The sequence below is a fragment of the Panthera tigris genome, chromosome D4, assembly GCF_018350195.1.
Source record: "Panthera tigris isolate Pti1 chromosome D4, P.tigris_Pti1_mat1.1, whole genome shotgun sequence".
Classification (NCBI taxonomy): Eukaryota; Metazoa; Chordata; class Mammalia; order Carnivora; family Felidae; genus Panthera; species Panthera tigris.
This window is the reverse complement of record NC_056672.1, coordinates 65655979-65680285: the sequence shown is the minus strand read 5'-3', so window position 1 is coordinate 65680285 and position 24307 is coordinate 65655979. Positions and strand designations below refer to the sequence as shown.

Sequence of the window (24307 nt, the reverse complement as noted above, 5' to 3'; positions counted from 1 at the left end):
ATATGAGGTGGGCAAAGGCAACAATCCACATGATGGTGTTCCTGCGTGATTTTGTCCAAAGGTCAGGTTCATGCAGATCTGCAGTAGGAAGCAGGAGAAGTGGATCCAGTGCTGTCTCAACTGAGTAGGAGGGCAGTAGCTCTGCATGTAGACTCCATGCTTTTATTGTGGGGACATTCCTGGGTAAGTACTTTTCTTAGTACCGTTATATTCTGAGGCCACTAGATGGTGGTATAGACTACTTTTTATTCATTAAATTCTCAAATTGTGCTATTTTTCTTACAATTTTTGAGTTTTGTAACTTAAACTATAGATATTTAGAGTGGAGTTAGTTTACAATTCTTTTTTTTAAAATACAGGATTATGTACTGGAGAGGAAAACTTTAGTAAAGATGAATTACTATCATAACTTTTATTAATTGCTTTATTATTAATATAAGTAAATGGTAATAAAATATTAACTCAGTTTTCAAAATGTTTCTTAACAAGTATCCTGCTCATATCAGTGAATATTATTAAACACCTCTTGTGTGTTGAACATTAGATTGGATGCTCTGGGGAAGGAAAATGACTGGATGCCTCTTCTTCAGCTTGTCGACATGTCTTGATATTTCTGTATTAGCCTTGTTGCTGCTAGTCTTCTTAGTATAAGTTGCAGGAAAGATTTGTGAACAGCTTAATATTAAATATAGTATGAATTTATTTAATGTTTCTGATGATAAATTATTTTTATTACTAAAACACATAAAATGAGTTAAGTATATATTCTATCATATCCTTTGTAGATATATTAATTGGCTTTCTTTATGTTTTGCATTTGAAAGTGAATTCTAGTACTGAAGACATTTTAAAACCTCTTATTAATAAATGCAGTTATTTCCTAAAATAGGCTTTGCAAGTCTATTGCTTTGAATAATCTTTGTGCCTCACAACTGTAGTTGGGGAGAAATGTTATGAGGGAAGTATTTATGGACTTTTACTGAATGTTTTTTATTTTTATTACTAAATATGGCTGGTTTATTTCCTCAGTATAACTTGAAGCACCTTTTAGCATTATGGAATCAGGGTAATTAGTTTATGGCAGATCTTTTTTCAAGAAGTTCCTCTTCCAAGTGAACACCCATTATCCAGTGCTCACCAATGTATTTATCTTCACCTCCACAAGTTGTCATAGATATTTACTAGCTGAGTAATTAATTTAGTTTTTGATCTGTTTTGGCTTTACTTGAGTATCATTGATTGTTTTTGCAGAATCTTTACAATTTTTTGTTTGTTTATTGTCAATATTGTACTAAGGACTGCAGGATTAATTGCAAGGGTCTTGTAGGCTGTGTCCAAACACTGGGGCTTGTTTTCTCTTCTGTCACTTGTTAGGTCCTTCAGGATGTTGTTGAGGATTTTCCCAAACTCACTTTGTGATCTAACTTCAAATGTCCCTCTATCTCTTGTGAAGGTTGACAGACATATAGTTTATGGGAAATCAGTTCTATTCGGATTAAAATCCCCTCTATAAAATATCCCAAGTTGACTTCTCAAGATACCTTAATAGTGCACCCGGAAACAAGCTTACTGTTCAAGATGGTTTTCTTCTTATATAAGGACACCGGAGCACTTGGGTGGTTCAGTCTATTGAGCGTCTGACTCTTGGTTTTGGCTCAGGTCATGATCTCATGGTTTGGGCTTAGGTCATGATCTCGTGGTTTGTGAGTTTGAGCCCAGCAATGGTCTCTGTGCTGACATCCTGGAGCCTGCTTGGGATTCTCTCTCTCTTTCTCTCTCTCTCTGACCCTCCCCTGCTTGTGCTGTCTCTCTCTCTCTCAGAAGAAGTAAACTTAAAAAAAGGTGTTTTTTTTTTTAAAGACACTATTGAAAAATACGGTTCCCAATTTTCCTATTTGCTTGGAGTCATCTGAAGCCCCCACTCAGCACAAAATAAAAACTGAAAATAGTGAAAAGTTATAATAACTTTATAGGCTGCCTCAGTATAATTTCTGTCTCATTGTATTTTTCTAATTAACAATTGGTCCTGAGCATGTAAGTATTTTGGAATGAGATATGTTGGTAGATTCATGTTACTAGAGCCTCCTTTATGAGACTCTAATGGGAGCTAGGGCCTCATTTGATTACTTAATCCTCATTTCTATTTAGCTGATCTTTTCATTTTTAAAGCGGTTTTAGTAAATATTTACTTTAAAAATCAAGTCAAATACCCCATTCCTATCCCTCTTTCAGAGAATGTCAGTGATAACTTTTTCCCAAATAAGAGAGTATCAGATTCTAATGAGTCAGATGTCATATAGGAGCTGTCATGTGTGTTTTGTCTTCTATTGAACTCGTTATTACTCTCTTTCATTTCATTTTGTGACATTGGTATTTTCATTGTACAGATTAAGACAAAAGCAGCAAAAAGAAGCTTAAAGAAGCTGCTAAAGGCTAACAAAATGATCAGTTTAGAGGTGGTTCATTTTACTTGCTATCCTGTAATCCTATGTTATAGTATGCTATAACTTAGTTGTTCTTTCATACATTAATATTTAGATGTTTCAGTATGTCCATTTTTAAATTATGCTTCAGTGAGTAGCTCTGTAAATATCTCCTTGGGCATATACCCATAAGTGGAATTAATGAATCAACTTCACACTTTTTGTAGTATCAATATATACTCCTAGTGGCAGTGAGTGTGATTTCTTCTTTTTTCATATTCTTTTTTAAAAAATTAATAATTATTTTAATTTTTATCATTATTCTTTTTTATTTTTTATTTTGTTCATGTTTATTTATTTTTGAGAGAGACAGAGACAGAATGTGAGTGGGTTAGGGGCAGAGAGAGAGGGAGACACAGAATCCGAAGCAGGCTGCAGACTCTGAGCTGTCAGCACAGAGCCCAATGTGGGGCTCGAACTCACGAGCTGTGAGATCATGACCTGAGCCGAAGTTGGACGCTCAACCGACTGAGCCACCCAGGCGCCCCTTGTTATTATTTTTTAGGTAGACTCCATGCCTAACGTGGGGCATGAACTCATGATCCTGAGATCAAGTCACATGCTGTACCAACCAAGCCAGCCAGGAGCCCCTTCTTTCTTCATGTTCTTAATTTTTATAGAAGTTTAATATTTGCTTATCTTTTGGCTGAGAAGTGTCTTATTGATTTAATTTATATTTCTCTGATTTCATGTGTGTTGAAGATTTTTTCATAACTTTATAGGTTGTTTTACTTACTTTTTCTTAGAGGTCGCTGTTTATACCCTTGCCCAATTTTCTGTTTTTTTTTTATTAGTGTGATAGCTTTTTAAAAAATATTCTGGTTACTAACCTTTTTTTGGTTGGATTTGTTACTGATACAGTCTTCCATTTGTGCTATTATTTAAACCTTTTAATGATGCATTTTTGCCATATAGAATTCAAAATTCTAATTTTGAATTATTAATCCTTTGTTTTATGCCTTTGCTTATTTTTTTAAGTTTATTTATTTATTTTGAGAAAGAGAGAGAGAGAGAGCATGAGTCTGAGTGGGGAGGGGCAGAGAGAGAGAGAGAGAGAGAGAGAGAGAGAGAGAGAATCCTAAGCAGGCTCCATGCTGTCAGCACAGATCCCCATGTGGGGCTTGAACTCATGAACTGTGAGATCATGACCTGAGCTGAAACTAAGAGTTGATGCTTACCCGACTGGGCCACCCAGGTGCCCCATCCTTTATTTATTTATTTATTTTGCTCATTTGAGTTACACTTTTCCTATCTCTGTATATAAAGACATTCTCCTATATTTTCCTCTAGATGTTTTACAGTTTTGCTTTTGGTGTTCAATCTATCTAAAATTTATTTTGGTAACAGAATGAGGTGGAGGTTTAATTATTTTTTCAATATTAATAGTCCATTACCAAAGCATAATTTAAAATACTTCATCCATTCCTTACTTACTTGTAATACCAACTGATATCAAGTAACATTTATTGGATATAGATTTTTGTATATGCCCAGGCTATTTCTGAATTCTCTACTCTATTTCATTAATATATTTATCTTTGTCTGAACCAGAATTATGTTATCTGAATTGCTCTAGCTTTATCATCCATCTTGACATTTGGTACAGTAAATATGAGATTTCTTATTTTAACATTGTCTTGGCTACTCTTGGTCTTTACTATTTACTTTGAATTTTGGGTTAACCTTCAGAAATTTTTAAACAATTCCAATTTCATTTTGATTGACATTTACACTAAGTTTTTAGAGAAATTTGGGATGAATTAACATATTATTCTTGAATTTCCTAAAATGAACAAAATATAGCTCCCCAATTTGTGGGAAATGTTCTATGTGCTTTAGTCAAGATTTATATTTTTCTTCAAAAATGACTTATCCAGCTTTTATAGATTTATCTGTGGGCACTTTATACTTTTGTTGGTGTTGTGAGATGCTTTTAAGTGTGGCTCAGTACAGTAAGCATCTGACTCTTGATTTCGTCTCAGGTCTTGATCTCACGGTTCATGAATTCAAGCCTTACATCTGACTCTGTGCTGGTAGTGTGGAGCCTGCTTGGGATTTTGTCTCCCTCTCTTTTTGCCCCTCCCCCGTTCTCTCTCTCTCTCTCTCTCTCCAAATATATAAAAATAAAACTTAAAAAAAATAAAGTGCATTTTTTAAACAGCTGTAACTGCTATAAAAAACTTGAATTTTGTAAATTAATTGTGTGTTTAGTAGCCTTGTATAGCCTCAGTTTAAATTTAAGGCTTTTTTTATAGTTTTTTCTCACTTCCTATGTAAACCTTATTTTCGGACAGTTTTGCATTAAAGCTAATCAAGACCCTGAGGACTCAGGAGAAAATTTTGTCCCTCTCTTAACTACCTAGAAGAATCTAAATTGGGAGTCTTTCTCAAAATAAGAATTATTACTGGAGATTAATTTTTTATGAGTGACTCGTGTATGGTAGGGCAAACATCTAATTACCAAACATCTGCCTTTTTTTTTTTTTTTTTTTTGTAAAAAGTAACTACTTTATTATCATTATTATGGAGAAACATTCAATGATACATGGCTGTTATTATCACTATATTATTTTTTTATTTATTTTTTAAATTTAGTTTTTTAATTTACATCCAAGTTAGCATATAGTGAAACAATGATTTCAGGAGTAGATTCCTTAATGCCCCTTACCCATTTAGCCCATCCCCCCTCCCACAACCCCTTCAGTAACCCTCTGTTTGTTCTCCATATTTAAGAGTCTCTTATGTTTTGTCCCTCTCCCTGTTTTTATATTATTTTTGCTTCCCTTCCCTTATGTTCATCTGTTTTGCATCTTAAAGTCCTCATATAAGTGAAGTTATATGATATTTGTCTTTCTCGGACTAATTTTGCTTAGCATAGTACCCTCTAGTTCCATCCATGTAGTTACAAATGCCAAGATTTCATTTTTTTTTGATTGCCGAGTAATACTCCATTGTATATGTACATATACCACATCTTCTTTATCCATTCATCCATCGATGGACATTTGGGCTCTTTCCATACTTAGGAAAGTTGTTGATCGTGATGCTATAAACAATGGGGTGCATGGGCCCCTTCGAAACAACATACTTGTATCCCTTGGATAAATACTTAGTGCAATTGCTGTGTTGTAGGGTAGTTCTATTTTTAATTTTTTGAGGAACATCCATATTGTTTTCCAGAGTGGCTGCACCAACTTATGATCCCACCAGCAGTGCAAAAGAGATCCTCTTTCTCCACATCCTCGCCAAGATCTGTTGTTGCCTGAGTTGTTAATGTTAGCCATTCTGACAGGTGTGTATCTCAGTGTGGTTTTGATTTGTGTTTCCCTGATGATGAGTGATGTTGAGCATTTTTTCATGTGTCGGTTGGCCATCTGGATGTCTTCTTTGGAGAAGTGGCTATTCATGTCTTTTGCCCATTTCTTCACTGGATTGTTTGTTTTTTGGGTGTTGAGTTTGGTAAGTTCTTCATAGATTTTGGATACTAACCTTTTATCTGATGTGTTGTTTGCAAATATCTTCTCCCATTCCATTGGTTGCCTTTTAGTTTTGCTTATTGTTTCCTTTGCTGTGCAGAAGATTTTTATTTTGATGAGGTCCCAATAGTTCATTTTTGCTTTTGTTTCCCTTGCCTCCTGAGACGTGTTGAGTAAGAAATTGTTGTGGCCAAGGTCAAAGAGGTTTTTGCCTGCTTTCTCCTTGAGGATTTTGATGGCTTCCTGTCTTACATTTAGGTCTTTCATCCATTTTGAGTTTATTTTTGTGTATGGTGTAAGAAAGTGGTCCATGTTCATTCTTCTGCATGTTGTTGTCCAATTTTCCCAGCACCATTTGCTGAAGAGACTGTCTATTCCATTGGATATTCTGTCCTGCCTTTTCAAAGGTTAGTTGGCCATACATTTGTGGGTCCATTTCTGGGTTCTCTATTCTGTTGCATTGATCTGAGTGTCTGTTTTTGTGCCAGTACCATACTGTCTTGATGATTACAGCTTTGTAGTATAGCTTGAAGTCTGAGATTGTGATGCCTCCTGCTTTGGTTTTCTTTTTCAAGATTGCTTTGGCTATTCAGGGTCTTTTCTGGTTCCATACAAATTTTAGGATTGTTTGTTCTAGCTCTGTGAAGAATGCTGGTGTTTTTTTGATAGGGGTTGCATTGAATATGTCGATGGCTTTGGGTAGTATCGACATTTTAACAATATTTGTTCTTCCTATCCAGGAGCATGGAATCTTTTTCCATTTTTTTGTGTCTTCTTCAATTTCTTTCATAAGCTTTCTACAGCTTTCAATGTATAGATTTCTCACCTCTTTGGTTAGGTTTATTCCTAGGTATTTTTTGGGTTTTTGTGCAATTGTAAATGGGATCGATTCCTTGATTTCTCTTTCTGTTGCTTCATTATTGGTGTATAGGAATGCAACTGATTTCTGTGCATGATTTTATATCCTGCAACTTTGCTGAATTCATGGATCAGTTCTAGCAGTTTTTTTGGTGGAATCTTTTAGGTTTTCCGTATAGAGTATCATGTCATCTGTGAAGAGTGAAAGTTTGACCTCCTCTGGGCCGATTTGGATGCCTTCTACTTCTTTGTGTTGTCTGATTGCTGAGGCTAAGACTTCCAATACTATGTTGAATAACAGTGGCGAGAGTGGACATCCCTGTCTTGTTCCCGACCTTAGGGGGAAAACTCTCAGTTTTTTCCCATTGAGGATGATTTTAGAGTTGGGTCTTTCATACATGGCTTTTATGATCTCGAGGTATGATCCTTCTATTCCTAATTTCTTGAGAGTTTTTATCAAGAAAAGACGCTGTATTTTGTCAAATGCTTTCTCTGCATCTATTGAGAGGATCATGTGGTTCTTGTTCTTTCTTTTATTGATGTGATGAATCACATTGATTGTTTTGAGGATATTGAACCAGTCCTGCATCCCAGGTTTAAATCCCACTTGGTTGTGGTGAATAATTTTTTTAATGTATTGTTGGGTCTGGTTGGCTAATATCTTATTGAGGATTTTTGCATCCAAACATCTGCCCTTCTTACTGCTCTGTAAATTTCCCTCTTCCCTTTGAAGCTCCAGGCCCCTATCCCATTCCCTAGGATGGTGTATATACCTAATTTTATTTTTCTGTCTTTGAACCTCTCATATGTGGAGCTCCTATAGGTATGAAATTAAATTTGATTTTCTTATGTTAATCTGTCTCATGTCAGTTTAATTCTCAGACCAGCTGGAAGAATATTAGGGTTGAGGAAAAATTTTCCTCCCACACTTCTCTCCTTTTCCCACCTAATTTCCTCTCTTCCTATTTTCTCTTTCCTTTCTTCTTTTTATTCTTCTATTTCCTTTCCTTCTTTCTTTTCTCTCTCTTCTCTTTTTCCTCTTTCTACTTCTCCCTACCCCCTTCTTCTCCCTTCTCTTCTTCCTCTTCTCTTTCTCTCTCTCTGTATTTGCTGTGTAGGATTTTTGTGCAGTGTCGTTTGTTTGGAACTTTAAAGGAAAAAGGGAACTGTTAGTTACAAGTCTTTGATAAATACCGTTTATCAAGTTAAAGAAGTTTTCTTCTGTTTCTAGTTTGATAAAGTTAAATATGAATGGGGGTGCCTGGGTGGCTTAGTTGGTTAAGCATCTGACTTCAACTCAGGTCATGATCTCACAGATTGTGGGTTTGAGCCCTGCATCAGACTCTGTTGACAGCTTAGAGCCTGGAGCCTGCTTCAGATTCTGTGTCTCCCTCTCTCTACTCCCCCACTCGCTCTCTGTCTCTCAAAAATGAATAAATGTTAAGAAAAATTATAAATGCCTGTTGAATTTGATCAAAAGCTTTTCTTGCATTTAATAAAATAATTGTTTGTTTTTATCCTTTAATTGATATTGTGGTGAATTACATTAAAATATCTTTGAATGTTAAAACATCCTTGCATCTCTGAGATAATCCCTACCTGGGTGTTTAGTATTATTATTTTGTAGTTTATCATATTCTGTTTGCTAGTATTTTATTGATAATTTTTCTATTTACATGTATTAAGTGAGATTGGTTCATAATTTTTTTCTGTCTTATACTGTCCTTGTTCATCTTTGGTTTCAGTGTTTTATCAAGCTTATAAAAAGAACTGGAGGACCTTGCAACCCCTTTTTTATATTTTACAAAACAATTTGTGTATGGTAGGGGTTACCTGTTCTTAGAAAATGTATTAGAAGTATCCAGCAAAATTGGGCTTGGCAAAATCTGTTACTACTGATTCAGTCTTCACCTATCTTTAGATTTTTCCATTTCCTCTTTTTATAACTCTTTGAATTGGATTCCTAGTGTATTAATTTTTCAATCTTTCTTATTTTCCAATTTATTTAAGACTGTAAATCCCTTCATCTCACCAATTTTGGTAATCATATTATCATAAAGTTATTATTATATTGAAATTTCAATCATGACTTTTTTTGATCTATCAATTATTTAAAAGTATGTTTCAAATTTTCCACTTTTAAAAGACATTTTTGGGGTTTCTCTTTTTGATATTGATTTATTTAATTTTATTTATTTCATCTCATCTTTTCTCCTTTCATCTCATTTCCAGTTAGTTAACATACTGTGTTATATTACTTTCGTGTGTACAATACAATGAGTCAACAATTCCATACAATACCATACATACATCACGACCAATGCAGTCCTTAATCCCCATCACCTATTTCATCCATCTCTCACCCACCTCCCCTCTGACAACCATCAGTTTGTCTTTATAGTTAAGAATCTGTTTCTTGGTTTGTCTCTCTCTCTCTCTCTCTCACTTTTTTAAAATTTTGCTTATTTGTTTTGTTTCTTAAGTTCCACATATGAGTAAGATCATATGGTATTTGTATTTCTCTGACTGACTTATTTTGCTTAGCATTATACTGTCTAGCTTTATCCATGTCAATCATTGTAAACGGCAAGATTTCATTCTTTTTTATGGCTCAATAATATTCCGTTATATATGTGTATATATATGTAAGTATGTGTATATGTGTATATGTAGTATGTGTATATATATCATATATGTATATAATATGTACCTATAATTCTATGATAAACATAGTGTATATGTATCCCTTTGAATTAGTGTTTTTGTATTTGTAGGGTTATATACCCAGTAGTGTGATTACTGGATTATAGGGTAGTTCAATTTTTAATTCTTTGAGGAACCTCTGTACTGTTTTCCAGAGTGACTACACCAGTTTGCATTCCCACCAACAGTGCACAATGGTTCCTTTCTCTCTACATCCTTGCCAACACTTGTTGTTTCTTGTGTTTTTGATTTTAGCCATTCTGACCAGTGTGAGGTGATACCTCATTGTGATTTTTATTTGCATTTCCCTGATGATGAGTGATGTTGAGTGTCTTTTCATTTGTCTGTTGGCCATCTGGATGTCTTCTTTGGAGAAATATCTATTTATGTCTTCTACCCATTTTTAAATTGGATAACTTGTTTTTTGGATGTTGAGTTATATAGGTTCTTTATATATTTTGGATACTAACCCTTTATTGGATATGTCATTTGCAAGTATCTTCTCCCATTCAGTAGGTTGTCTTTTCATTTTGTTGATGGTTTTCTTCACTGTGCAGAAGCTTTTCATTTTGATGTAGTCCCAATATTTATTGTTGCTTTTGTTTCCCTTATCTCAGGATATCTATCTAGAAAGATATTGTTACAGCCAGTGTCAGAGAAATTACTGCCTAAGCTCTCTTCTATAATTTTTTGGTTTCCCATCTCCCATATAGATCTTTAATGTATTTTGAGTTTATTTTTGTGTATGGTGTAGAAAAAGTGGTCCAGTTTAATTCTTTTGCATGTAGCTGTCCAGTTTCCCAGCGCCATTTTTTGAAGAAGCTGTCTTTTTCCCACTGCATATTAATTGTCTGGTTTTTGTTGAGACTTGGATCTTTTTCATTCTTTTTTTTTTTTTTAATGTTTATTTATTTTTGAGACAGAGAGAGACAGAGCATGAACAGGGGAGGGTCAGAGAGAGAGTGAGACACAGAATCGGAAATAGGCTCCAGGCTCTGAGCTGTCACCACAGAGCCTGATGCAGGGCTCGAACTCATGGACCGTGAGATCATGACCTGAGCCGAAGTCGGCGGCTTAACCGACTGAGCCACCCAGGCGCCCCGACTTGCATCTTTTTCTAATCATCAAGAGCTCTATAAGCATTTTATTATATTTTATTATATATTCTCTACTGTTTGAATGCAGAGTGATAGACATACATGTTTGATTGCCATAATTTTTTAAAGTGTTTGTTTAACTTAACATAATCTCTACTTAGTAGCTTTACAATCCTCCTGAATAATACCAAGGACCTTAAACTATTGATCTCTTATTTCTTTTTTGTTTTAATTTTAATGTTTATTTTTGAGAGAGAGAGAGAGAGAGAGACAGAGCATGAGCAGGGGAGAGACAGGCAGAGAGAGAGGACACAGAGTCAGCAGCAGGCTCCAGGCTCTGAGCAGTCAGCACAGAGCCCAATGCTGGGCCCAAACTCACAAACCGCGAGATCATGACCTGAGCTGAAGTCAGATGCTCAGCCGACGGAGCCACCCAGTTGCCCCTCTTATTTCTAATTCTTCTGTTATCTTCCATATTTTTTATGTCTAAGATTTCACTTTTGCCTTGTTTTTAAGACCCCCAGTTGCAAGTGCTGTCTCTTGCTCTCTTTCCTTCTCTCTTACTATCTTTTATAGTGACAGTTTATTTGCTCACATATTTATTAATGTATTTATTTGCTGTTTTTTCATTCCATTCTTTTCATCTAGGAAAAATTTCTTTCTTATCTGAAAGGGAAAGGGGAAAAATCTCTTAGTTTTTTCTAAAACTGTATTTTTGCCTCTTGAAAGTTAGTTTAATTTAGTACACAATTCTATATTTTCAGTTACTTTGTTTGAACAATTTGAAGATTTATTTCATTGACTTTGGGCCTCTATTCTCACTGATGTCATTTTTAGTCTATTCTTAACTTTGAAGCATTTGAGAAAAGTAAATGTTTTGTGATGTTAAGATATAACAAGATCATTATTAAGAACAGACTGTTTCATTTTAGAATAACTTTAATACGTATTCTTTGTGGAAAGCATCATGACATTCTTAGACCAACTTTATAGTTCCATTCAGGCACTCATTTTATCATTATATTATGCTTAATTGTAAACATGCTTATACCTTTATTATATATTAATTTTAAAAGTGATTTCCTTTCTAGTAAATGTCACACATTTTTAAAATACTAAATTCAAAACCACTTTTTATAAGTATTAGATTTTGAATTTTAAGTGCACCTGCTGAGTAATATTGTAAAAATCTAAACTATTACACAAAGGAACAAAAGAACAGAGAGGAAGATATCTTGTGCAGCATCTATACAGAGAACCTTATTCTGGGAATATAATTTTCCTTTTTATACTGGAAAAAGAAAGAAGCACATTTTGGTTTTCCTAATTTGACATCTTAGAAGAAACTTACGGCAAATGATAATGTCATACCTACTGAAACATAATGTGTTTTATACACTGTATACATCACAGTTATTCTTAGGACTTCTAATGATTTCACCATTGTAGTAAGACAAGTAGTTTTAAAATGTAAAATTTCCTAAGCTAGTTTAAACCTAAGAAATAAGTATTCCCTTAAAATCTATTTTGCCTTGTGCCTTTATATAATTATTTTGGTATTTGTCTCTTTTTCACTGGACGTTTTCAATTTTTTTGGCTTATGTCTCTGAATTTTAATCTGCTGTATGAAAACTTAAGGGCATTAAACCCAAAGATACCTAATTCACAAGCATTTGTTTCTTTATGAAGACATACTTTCATACTGAACCAAGATCAGTATGATACATAGTGCTTATAATTGTTCTGACTGATTTGCTTCAATAGTTTCTTTCATTTGTTTGGTCACTGACTTGTGCACTTACACTATCTTTCAAAATGCTATGAAATTTAAACATTTGTTGAGAAGCATAACATTTATTTTCAGTAGTCCTTGTACCACTAAAACCAATAGCATTTATTACATCGAGTAATGTCTCATTTTCCATTATTAAATAATGTTATGCATTACAACATACACATTAACATTTATATTCAGCAGTTACCAGAATCATTATTATAATACAACCACTATTAATGTATGTTATCTTTAACATGTAGTGCCTCACATTTATAATCATTGTTTGTCTCACATGTGGTGTGACTATGAACAGCGTAGAAAAGAAATAGTCATTGTTTGAATGAACTTCAACTTCTTAATTAAAAAAAAAATGCCCTGGGAAATGTGAGTGATTATGTAACTTGATCACTTTAAGAATAGCAATGTTATAAGATATATAGGTGATTATCATGTGAATATATAGGAATGGCATTTAAAACTTTATGGTCTTAATCATATTGAAAAGGTGGAATTGCAGAATAAATGGTGTAGAAAGAACTAAATTTCTTTTGCTAAGGTCTATGTAATCTGACATTCCTGGGGAATTAGTAGTCTCCTAAGAAATAGCCAAAAACACATGAAGGAATATGGCAATACCACATCATGCCCAAAATGTTTGCTGTTTGCTGTTTGCTTTTTCCTAATTACCTTAGAGGTTGATTCTGGTAAATCTTCTGGTATATATTTTTTCTTTCCTTTCTTTTTCTTTCTCCTTGCATCCACCCCCCAGGAATAGCAACTGAAATCCTGACAAGACTTCAGTATAGGAAATTAAATTTCACAGGGACCATTAAAATTTATTTTTAATTTCTCTCTTGGAATAGTTGTAAGTAACCTATTAAAAAGTTTTGCCTTTTTCAAGTAGTGGAAATTTTCCCTAAATTAATTTTAAGGGAATTTATAATGACAGTATTTTTTTTATCCAGTTTCTACCCTTCCCTCATTCATTGATACATTTACTCAACAGCTATATTCTGACAGACTTTGTATAATTTTTTCGAACATTGAATTATGAAAAATTTCAAACAAAGCAAAACAAATAATTTTACTTTGAACATCATACATTTACTAACTAGATTTTACCACCAACATTTCATTAGATTTTCTTATATCTATGTGTCTATTTATCTGTCTATTCCTCCATTAAATCCATTTCATTTTTGGGTGTATTTCAAAATAAACTGAAGACACCTACCCTTTTCTCTAAATACTTCAGCACGTGTATCATTAGCTAGAGTTTAAAACTATATTTGTTCACAGTTCTCTCTTAATTTAAAATTTACATACATTACAATCACAAATCTTAACATAATATTCATAGTTTTAACAAATGCACGCCTATGTCACTCAAATTCCTATCAAGGCATAGAATATAAACGTAACCTTAGAAAAGTTCCCTCATGCCCTGACCCAGTAGATACTTGCTTTAATCCCCTGACCACACAGACGGCCACTGTTCTGATTTTTAAAATACCACTGATTAATTTTTATCTGTTTTAGAACTTCAGTATGTACTTTTCTAAAAATAACACTCAGGCTGCTGTGCAGAGAATAGATTGTAGGAGAACAAAAGTAGAACAGGGATGTGATTTGGAAAGCCATAGTATCTTAGGTGAGATGATGGTAGTTTGAACTAGAGTGCTAACAATAGATTTGGTCAGATTCAGAGTAAATTTTATAGAGTTGGTAGGATTTGGTGGTGAATTGTATGTGGGTGTATGGCATTGCTGGTGCCTGAGATGGAGAAGATGAAGAGAAATAGTTTGGGGATCGGGAAAGTCAAGGTTTCTGTTTTGGAAAGAAATTCCTATTGTATTAGATCTCAGGACATATATAGGAGTCACTGTTCTATAAATCAGTATCTTTTAATTTTTGTCACTGTCAAGCTATAAGCTCAATAAACTAAGTAAGAGATTGTATGTATGTATAACAGTTACATAGACTTTGCTTGATGTGTTACAGTCAAACTTCTGATGCCTAAAATGAACAAAACCATACATGACAGAGGGAATATTATTTTAACCAGGATTATTGCTAGCTGTATGTATCACATGTAACAGTCATACTGCCCATATTGTATGAAAAGAAAATTGTTTTAAAAACTAATAGACTTCATGCAAAAATCAAATTCCAAAGTACTTAATCTATTGATTAAAGACCACTCTGTTAATATTTGTAGGATTATTAAGACAAATAATTCACAGGTTCTGCTTTTAATGACCTTTCAATAAAACAACCAATATATTGTGTACATAATCAAAGGGAATACATCTCCGCATGATAAATACCCCAAAGTTTAAGTAGATTGTTATAGGAATTTAACTTGGTGGAAGAAGAAGTGGAGTCTTGTTAGCATGATAATAAAAGGCTTTCAGTCAGAGGAGACTTTTTTTGTCTTTGAATTTTTATAGATAGGTTAAAATGAGGGCAATTTTAGATGGAGAGAATGGCATCAGCAAAGATGCAGAGGCAGCAGTCATGAGGATTAGCTAGGCAATGGCAAATCAGCTTGTTCACTTTCATCATAAGATGGTGATCACACATTCATTCGTTCATGAATCTATAAATGTCAAATAAATGCCTCTTCCTCTAGTCACCAAGGCCCTAAAATAAATATTACTTGTATCTTGCCCTCAGGGAACCCAAAGTCTATTAGAAGAGACAGACATGTATGGGAAAGGCTAAGGGGAGTGTGTCTCTTATTCATTGCATGGTATTAGCCAAGCACTGAATAAGGCTTTTTTTTTTTTCTTATTCAATACTCATTAAAACCTTCCACTGTTTAGGGACTGAAGTCTACATTTTATGTCAGGACAAGTGGAGACTCTGATACAATTTATAATCTTAGTAAATTGGAGAATTGGGAGTTTGTAATAGTCCTGGATTTGTTTTGTTTTGTTTTATTTTTTAACTGTGTCACATCAAATAAATAAAATACGCTGTAACAAGAAGTTTAATAGATGTGCATTTAAAAATGGAAGAGGAAGGGGAAGAAACAGTTTCTTCCTGGAGAAGCTGATGAAGTAGAGAAAAAGTGATGTTTGTGAAATGTGATGAAAATAAGAGGTGACATAAGTAGTACAAAAATTCTTGAGAATTTTAACAATGGTTTCCACAAAACTTAGACCCTGGTTTCTTCTTACAAAACCCATCATTTCTCCAAACCCCTTGCCCTTGGAAGAGAGACTTCATCTTACTTGAAAGAGGCTATTGTGATCAAGGAAGGGTGAGATGGGGGGAAAGACAGGGAGAAAACAGCAGGAAGACTGGATATTGGGAAATGAGAGAAGGAGATACTCCAGAGCAGTTGTGGGCTGTAATGCAAATGGAGATTTTGCTGTGGTATTGCAGGTTTTTAAGAAACTCAAATGGGGGTGCATCTGGGTGGCTCAGTCAGTCAAGCATCAGACTTCAGCTCAGTTCATGATCTCACAGTCAGTGAGTTTGAGCCCAGTGTTGGGCTCTGTGCTGACAGCTCAGAGCCTGGATCCTGCTTCAAATTCTGTGTCTCCCTTTCTCTCTGTCCTTCCCCCACTCGCATTCTCTTTCTCTCTCTCTCTCTCTCAAAAATAAATGAGCATGTTAAAAAATTTAAAAAATCATGAAAAGAACCTCAAAGAGGGGATGTTAAGAGTACTTTTATTACTGGGACCTTATGAAGATAAAAAGCTTCTGCACAGCAAAGGAAGCAACCAACAAAACTAAAAGGCAACCAACGGAATGGGAAAAGATATTTGCAAATGACATATCGGACAAAGGCCTAGTATCCAAAATCTATAAAGAGCTCACCAAACTCCACACCCGAAAAACAAATAACCCAGTGAAGAAATGGGCAGAAAACATGAATAGACACTTCTCTAAAGAAGACATCCGGATGGCCAACAGGCACATGAAAAGATGTTCAACGTCGCTCCTCATCAGGGAAATACAAATCAAAACCACACTCAGATATCACCTCACGCCAATCAGAGTGGCCAAAATGAAGAAATCAGGAGACTATAGATGCTGGAGAGGATGTGGAGAAACGGGAACCCTCTTACACTGTTGGTGGGAATGCAAATTGGTGCAGCCGCTCTGGAAAGCAGTGTGGAGGTTCCTCAGAAAATTAAAAATAGACCTACCCTATGACCCAGCAATAATAGCACTGCTAGGAATTTACCCAAGGGATACAGGAGTACTGATGCATAGGGGCACTTGTACCCCAATGTTTATAGCCACACTCTCAACAATAGCCAAATTATGGAAAGAGCCTAAATGTCCATCAACTGATGAATGGATAAAGAAATTGTGGTTTATATACACAATGGAATACTACGTGGCAATGAGAAAAAATGAAATATGGCCTTTTGTAGCAACGTGGATGGAACTGGAGAGTGTGATGCTAAGTGAAATAAGCCATTCAGAGAAAGACAGATACCATATGGTTTCACTCTTATGTGGATCCTGAGAAACGTAACAGAAACCAATGGGGGAGGGGAAGGAAAAAAAAAAAAAGAGGTTAGAGTGGGAGAGAGCCAAAGCATAAGAGACTGTTAAAAACTGAGAACAAACTGAGGGTTGATGGGGGGTGGGAGGGAGGGGAGGGTGGGTGATGGGTATTGAGGAGGGCACATTTTGGGATGAGCACTGGGTGTTGTATGGAAACCAATTTGACAGTAAATTTCATATATTAAAAAATTAAAAAAAAAAAAAAAGAGTACTTTTGATTGTTGGATTCTGTTTTTTTGTAAACAATGTACTATATGGATTCCAGTTCCGTAAGGGCTATAATAAGCTTCTAATACTAATAATAAGGCAGGTAATGGGTTGAATTCTTTCCTTCTTTGGCTTTTTATTGAAAGTGTCTGGGGTGCCTGGGTGATATGATATCCAACTTCGGCACAGGGCATGATCTCATGGTTCATGAGTTCAAGCCCCGTGTCAGGCTCTGTGCTGACAGCTCAGAGCCTGGAGCCTGCTTCAGATTCTGTGTCTTCCTCTCTCTGCCCCTCCCGTACTCATACTCTGTCTCTCAAAAATAAATAAACATTAAAGAAAATAAAAAAAAGAGATAGTATATTGGTATATTTTCACAGACAGAACATATCACTCAAGGTGCTTGTTTATTGGACTTCAGTGTTTCTAAATTATTGCTGGTGAGGAAGCACTGGTTTTTAAAAGCTTCCTGAAGTTCTTTACTATAGCTCTAAGAGTGGAAGCTGCAGTCTGCTTTTGGAAGCTCACACTCCATTTTGAGCAAGACCATGCTGAGGAGTGCTTTGAGTTAGGTATCCATTCATTTTTATTGAGAGAGGTGCTGATTCTTATGGAAGAAGGAAATGAATAGACACTGTCAATGTTGTATCAGGACAGAAGCTAAAGAGGAAAATGGACATTAGAGGGCCCATGTAAAGGGGGATGGCTAGTAGATACCAAGAACAGTAATATTTAATACTGATTTATTTTCCTTAGTGATATTAGTCCCTTTTTTGTTATATTCAAGCCTAAATAAAGGTGTTAAACATTGTGGTCTTTTGAATGTGGATATTTAGGAGACTTATGTTTATTCTTTGTGGGCAAAATATACTGTTGAGAGCTTGACACAGAGACATATAAGATTACCAGGGAAGAATGATAGAAAAATTTATTTTGTTTATTTTTTTAATGTTTATTTGTTTTTGAGAGAGTGCAAGTAGAGGAGGGGCAGAGAGAGAGAGAGAGGGGGGCACAGAGGATCAAAAGCGGGCTCTTTGTTGACAGCAGCAAGCCCGATACAGGGCTTGAAATCATGAACTGTGAGATCATGACTTGAGCCAAGGTTGGACACCCAACAAACTGAGCCACCCAGGTACCCCTAGAAAAGTTTAGAATAGTCTGGCATAAAATCAAAACCAGAAACTAAGAAAATAGAAATAGTCCTCAGAAATAATTGGGGAGGTGACTGGAATGTCTGTAGGCACACAAAATAGAAATTAGATTACTTAGTTGTTAAAGGAAGGAGAGCCCCTGAAGGCTGGAGAACTTGGGGCCACTTAGGTAATATATCCTCATGTATTTTACCTCAAAAATATAAGTGGAGAAGTGGGTACAAAGAAATATTTTAGTTGGGACTATATAATTGTTAAGTGATGGAAATCCAACTCATAAGTTTTTTATAAAAAGGTAATTTATTGATTCATGTAACTAAAAAGAATTATTGTGAACTGACTTTAGACACAGCTGGATCAAGGAGTTAAAATAACAGGATCACACACACTCTTCCTCCTTCTGTCAACACCTCTTTGCCTCTCAGATAGGCTCCCTGCACTTATTGATAAAGATTGGCTCCAGGCTTACACTTTATCAGTTTAAAAACCTTAGCAGTAAGAGTGCCTCTTTTCTTAGTCTGAGACAGCATTCTTGGGTTGAGTTTGATTAGCCTGGCAGAACTCATCTCCTATACTGAATGAATCACTGTAACCAGAGGGATTTGCTTTAATTGCCTAGCCCTTTGTTTCCAATGGTACCACTGTTTTCAGAGATCAGCCCCCTCCAGCACACATGGGCTCAGAGGGAGGCACTGTTGAATGTAAAAAGAAAAGGTACAAAAAAAAAAAAGAAAAGGTACATTCTTTTACCAGAAGAGGGGATACTAGACAACAAAATAATAGATGTTCAGTTTAAACTGAGAAAGGAGACCAGGAAAACAGAAGGAAAGTAGAGTAACAAAACAGATGGAGAAGGGGAAAGGAAAAGAAGGAGGAAATGGGGAAGAGAAGAGAGATAAAAACATGGAAGAGAGAGAAGAAAGCAGAGAAGAGGGAGATTTATCTTGAGGAAAAGCCATGTGCCCTGTATGGAACCAAATGGCAGAGCTACATACAACTAGAAACTGCAGACTAGACATTATTCAGAAGGCTTACATGAGACTTCTGTGTTGAAAAGAATATAAGTTCTATATATGGACTTACTAGGAGATAAGTTCTCTTAATACTGGGTTCTCTGACTTCCTCTGTGAACACAAAAGATCTGATCCGGTCTCAACATGGAGGGTATCACATGCCTCAAGACCTCTTATATTTTCCATAGATGCAGGTGTCTGCTCAAGACTTTCTTCACAGCCTCTTTCACCTCTTTATTCCTCAAGCTGTAGATGATGGGATTCAACATCGGGGTTACCACTCCATAAGACAGTCCAATGATTTCATCAGATGCTTTTGTGTCCTTTGACTTGGGCTTCATGTACATAAAAAGGGCTGAACCATAGAACAGGATAACCACAGTCAGGTGGGCAGAACAGGTAGAAAAAGCTGTCTTTATCTCTTCAGCAGAATTAATTCTCAGGATGGAAGAGAGGATAAAAACATAGGAAATGAGAATTAACAGCAGAGGAATCACCAGTAAAACAATATTTGCCACTGTCATGATAAGCACATTGATGGTGATATCTGAACATATGAGTTTAAGAAGAGCCAGGATCTCACAGGTAATATGATCAATGACATTATTCCCACAGAAAGGCAATACCATTGTCAGGACTGTTTGCACTAAGGAGTTTAGGCAGCCTATGATCCAGGACCAAGCAGCCATGTGCACATAAAGCACCCTGTTCACGATGATGGGGTACCTCAGTGGGTTGCAGATGGCCACATACCTATCATAGGCCATCACAGCCAGGAGGATACACTCAGTGGAGCCCAACCCAAGGGAGACAACCATCTGCAGAGCACAGCCAATGAAGGAGATAGATTTTCTCTCAGACTTAAATATGACAAGCATCGGGGGAATGGATGATGATGTGTAGCAGATGTCCAAGAATGAGAGGTTCCCAAGGAAGAAGTACATGGGGGTGTGGAGGCGAGAATCAAATGTGCTGATGACAATGAGGAGGCTATTTCCCAGCAGAATTATCACATACATGATGAGGCAGAGCACGAACAGAAAAAGCTGGAGCTCTGGGTATTTGGAAAGTCCCACCAGAAAGAATTTGGTCACGGTTGAATCATTCCCCATCTTCATGTATCCATGTCACGTTCAGGGTTTAGAAAAGGACAAGACTCAGGGAAATTTAAATTTATGATATAGATTTATCAAATCACTTTAACTTCCATTATTTTGTTTTATCCTTGGGTGGGGGTGTTGAGGAAAAAGGTATGAAAGAGGAATAGCTGTCTTTCTGTTCAGAAAAGGTCCCAGATGAGGGAAGATATTTTCTAATCCAGGGTGAATAAGAGAAAGCAAAGCCAGTAACTTCACCAAAAACAATCCGTCACACAAAGCCTGTCTTAATCCACTTCTGCTATTTCTCCCCACTGATGGTGTCAAGGAAGGATTATTGGGTAGATTTGCTTCACAGTAATCTTCATTAGCCTCGCCACAAACGACATCCAACAGAGAAATACAGTCTAAGGAAAAGCAATGTGTTTGGTATGCAACACAACTTCATGGAAAGTTCTCTAGTACCTCCGTCAACCAAACTGTCACCCCTAAGTCCCTCTAATGTAGAAATTCTGAAGCCACTACTGATACCCTCAATGCTATGAAATGGTCATATTAAATTTCTTTTACTTTCCTGAAATACTACATATTCTCTTTCTTCTTCATGCATTTGTTTATGCTGTTTTGTTAAGCTGAAAGGGCTTCTCCCAACTTAGATATTATCTTTCTAGCAAAAGTTTCTAACCTCCTAGTCTAAGTAGGGTCCTGATTATGTGTTGTCACTGAACCCGGTGCTTTCCATTCTGCTAGTATTCTTCACTCACTCATTTATTCAACACATTCTATGCCACATTTACTGTGATGTGTGATAGGGATCTCATTGTGAGTACTAGACTTTCTTTTTTTTAAAAAAATTTTTTTAACGTTTATTTATTTATGAGACAGAGAGAGACAGCGCATGAACGGGGGAGGGTCAGAGAGAGGGAGACACAGAATCTGAAACAGGCTCCAGGCTCTGAGCTGTCAGCACAGAGCCCGACGCGGGGCTCGAACTCACGGACCGCGAGATCATGACCTGAGCCGAAGTCGGCTGCTTAACCGACTGAGCCACCCAGGCGCCCCAGTACTAGACTTTCAAAATTGACTCTGGATACAGAATACTTATGATAGTTATTTTATGCTTTTAAGAAACAAATAATGTGCTCTATAATATGTCCCAATGTGAAAAAGTTATGGAACACTTTGCAAATTATTTTATCAAACTAAAATTGCCTTTTTACCCAAAACTGTCAGAGTAAAACTATGGTCAATCTCAATTATGAATGCACATGTAAAGAATAAAAAGTGTATCCAAACTCACAAAACAGCCCTCAATAAATATAAATGAATTGAGATCATACCATGCATACTTTCAGATCACAGTGCTATGAAGCTTGAAATCAACCACAGGAAAAAGTTTGGAAAACCTCCAAATACATGGAGGTTAAAGAACATTCTACTAAAGAATGAATGGGTCAACCAGGCAATTAAAGAAGAAATTAAAAAAATATATGGAAACAAATGAAAATGAAAACACAACAGTCCAAACCTTTTGGGATGCAGCAAAGGCAGTCCTAAGAGGAAAATACATTGCATTCCAGGCCTGTCTAAAGAAACAAGAAAAATCCCAAATACAAAATCTAACAGCACACCTAAAGGAACTAGAAGCAGAACAGCAAAGAAACCCCAAACCCACCAGAGGAAGAGAAATAGTAAAGATCTGAGCAGAAATAAACAATATAGAATCCTCCCCCCCCCCACCCAATAACAGAACGGATTAATGAAACTAAGAGTTGGTTTTTTGAAAAAATAAACAAAATTGGTAAATCCAGCCTTCTCAAAAAGAAAAGAGAAAGGGCCCAAATATATAAAATCACAAATGAAAATGGATTTATTACCACCAATCCCTCAGAAATATGAGCATTTATCAGGGAATACTATGAAAAATTACATGCCAACAAACTGGACAACCTGGAAGAAATGGACAAATTCCTAAGCACCCACACACTACCAAAACTCAAACGGGAAGAAATAGAAAATTTGAACAGACCCATAACTAGTGAAGAAATTGAATCAGTTATCAAAAATCTCCCAACAAATAAGAGTCCTGGACTAGATGGCTTCCCTGGAGAATTCTACCAGACATTTGAATCAGAGTTAATACCTATCCTTCTCAAGCTGTTCCAAAAAATAGAAGTGGAAGGAAAACATCCAGACTCATTCTGCGAAGCCAGTATTACTTTGATTCCCAAACCAGAGACCCAGCAAAAAAGGAGAATTACAGGCCATTATTCCTGATAAACATGGATGCAAAAATTCTCAAGATATTAGCAAATTGAATTCAGTGGCATATAAAAAGAATTATTTACCATGATCAAGTGGGATTCATTCCTGGACTGCAGGGCTGGTTCAACATTTGCAAATCAATCAATGTGATACATCACATTAATAAAAGAAAGGATAAGAACCTGTCAATAGATGTAGAAAAAGCATTTGACAAAATTCAGCATCCTTTCTTAATAAAAACCCTCAAGAAAGTGGGGATAGAAGGAACATACTTAAACATCATAAAAAGTGTATCCAAGCTACATACTAAAATGATGACATTTATTTTTATTAAAGCATGAAATTGTAAATTAATGCTTGGAAATTGAAAAATAGAATATTGTCATCTAAATAGATGCCTAAAGCAATGATAGAACGTAACATTGATTCTTGATAAAACCTCTTAGTAGTCTAGACCTAGGGGGATAAATCACTAAGATGATGAAGATTATCTTTCTTAAACCATCGGTCAACATAATTTCAAATAGTGAGACTCTGGAGATATTTTCCTAAAAGTCATTCAAAGATGCATTATTATTATTATTACTTAACATCCCCCCCCCCAATCCAACAATAGAATAGAAAAAAATAAATGGCATTGCATGTAATATCATATATAAATTCAATCATGCTTTAGTAGGTGTTACAATTTTTTTCGTCTAGGGTGCTGCCAATCTAGTATGGTGTGTTTATTGTATACACATGAGAGTACATAATGGCACATGTAATATCACCAGTGCAAATTATAGTCTTGAAGAAGAGTTAAGGATAAGGGACAATGCTCATGATGTAATATTACATGAAGAAAAAGAAGTTCCTTAATAATACAAATGGCTATATATATATATACGTATATATATATACGTATATACATATATACGTATATATATATACATACACACACACAATTTTAACTGGTTTCTTCTGGAATATGGGAATTGGGGCATTAATAATTTTCTCTCTATCTTTTCCAAAGAATTCTTAACCTATGTTTTATGGGTATAAATATCAGAAATAATACTTCAAATTTTTCTTAGAAGGGAATAGTTACTCATACATCCAGAGATTTTGCCCCAGTTTTCTTTGAAACTCAAGTAGGAAATAAAATAGTCAATGGACAGGAAGTTGGACAGGGGCTTTATGTTACAGAGACTAATGCCCTTTAGTGTTCCAAGTTCAATCTCATACATCCACCGTCAACAGACATATTGACTTAAGTTTGCAAAAGGATTCTAGAACTAACCATTTAAATGTGACCAAGCTTAGTAGTGCAGAAAGGATGCAGTATAAAGAATCCAACAGTATCACAAGAAAAGGAGGAGATACCTGGTGGGTAGGAAGGAGCATAAGAAAACATCAGGAACTTCTGTTACCTATGCTTTTTTCTTTCTGCCCTGAAGTGGTAGAATTTGTTTCTTGTTCTCCAGGATTTGTTCATCTTATTCCAAAGGACTGCTCATTAGATATGTCCTCACCATTGGGCATCACCTATGGAAAGAAAGGAAACTCTGCTTGAGGATTATGGATTATGAAGCATTCACCCTTTTTCTCCCCATGTTTACCAAGAGAAGAGAAGAGTAGTTTATAAAGCTCAAGTACTTACCTATGCTCCCT

The 24307-nt window shown here is 35.7% G+C and overlaps 1 protein-coding gene across 1 annotated transcript; it reads right to left on the bottom strand.

The window, feature by feature from the left end:
* Window positions 1–19455: 19455 nt before the first annotated feature.
* On the bottom strand, window positions 19456–20410 carry LOC102960212 (olfactory receptor 13D1). Its single transcript, XM_007094260.3, has one exon. The coding sequence runs from the start codon at window positions 20408–20410 to the stop codon at window positions 19466–19468; it is 945 nt and encodes a 314-aa protein (XP_007094322.2). The 3' UTR covers window positions 19456–19465.
* Window positions 20411–24307: the final 3897 nt, after the last annotated feature.

Bases quoted from the DNA above. Each gene is read 5' to 3' on its own strand.
- LOC102960212 (XM_007094260.3), bottom strand. From the start codon at position 20,410: ATGAAGATGGGGAATGATTCAACCGTGACCAAATTCTTTCTGGTGGGA.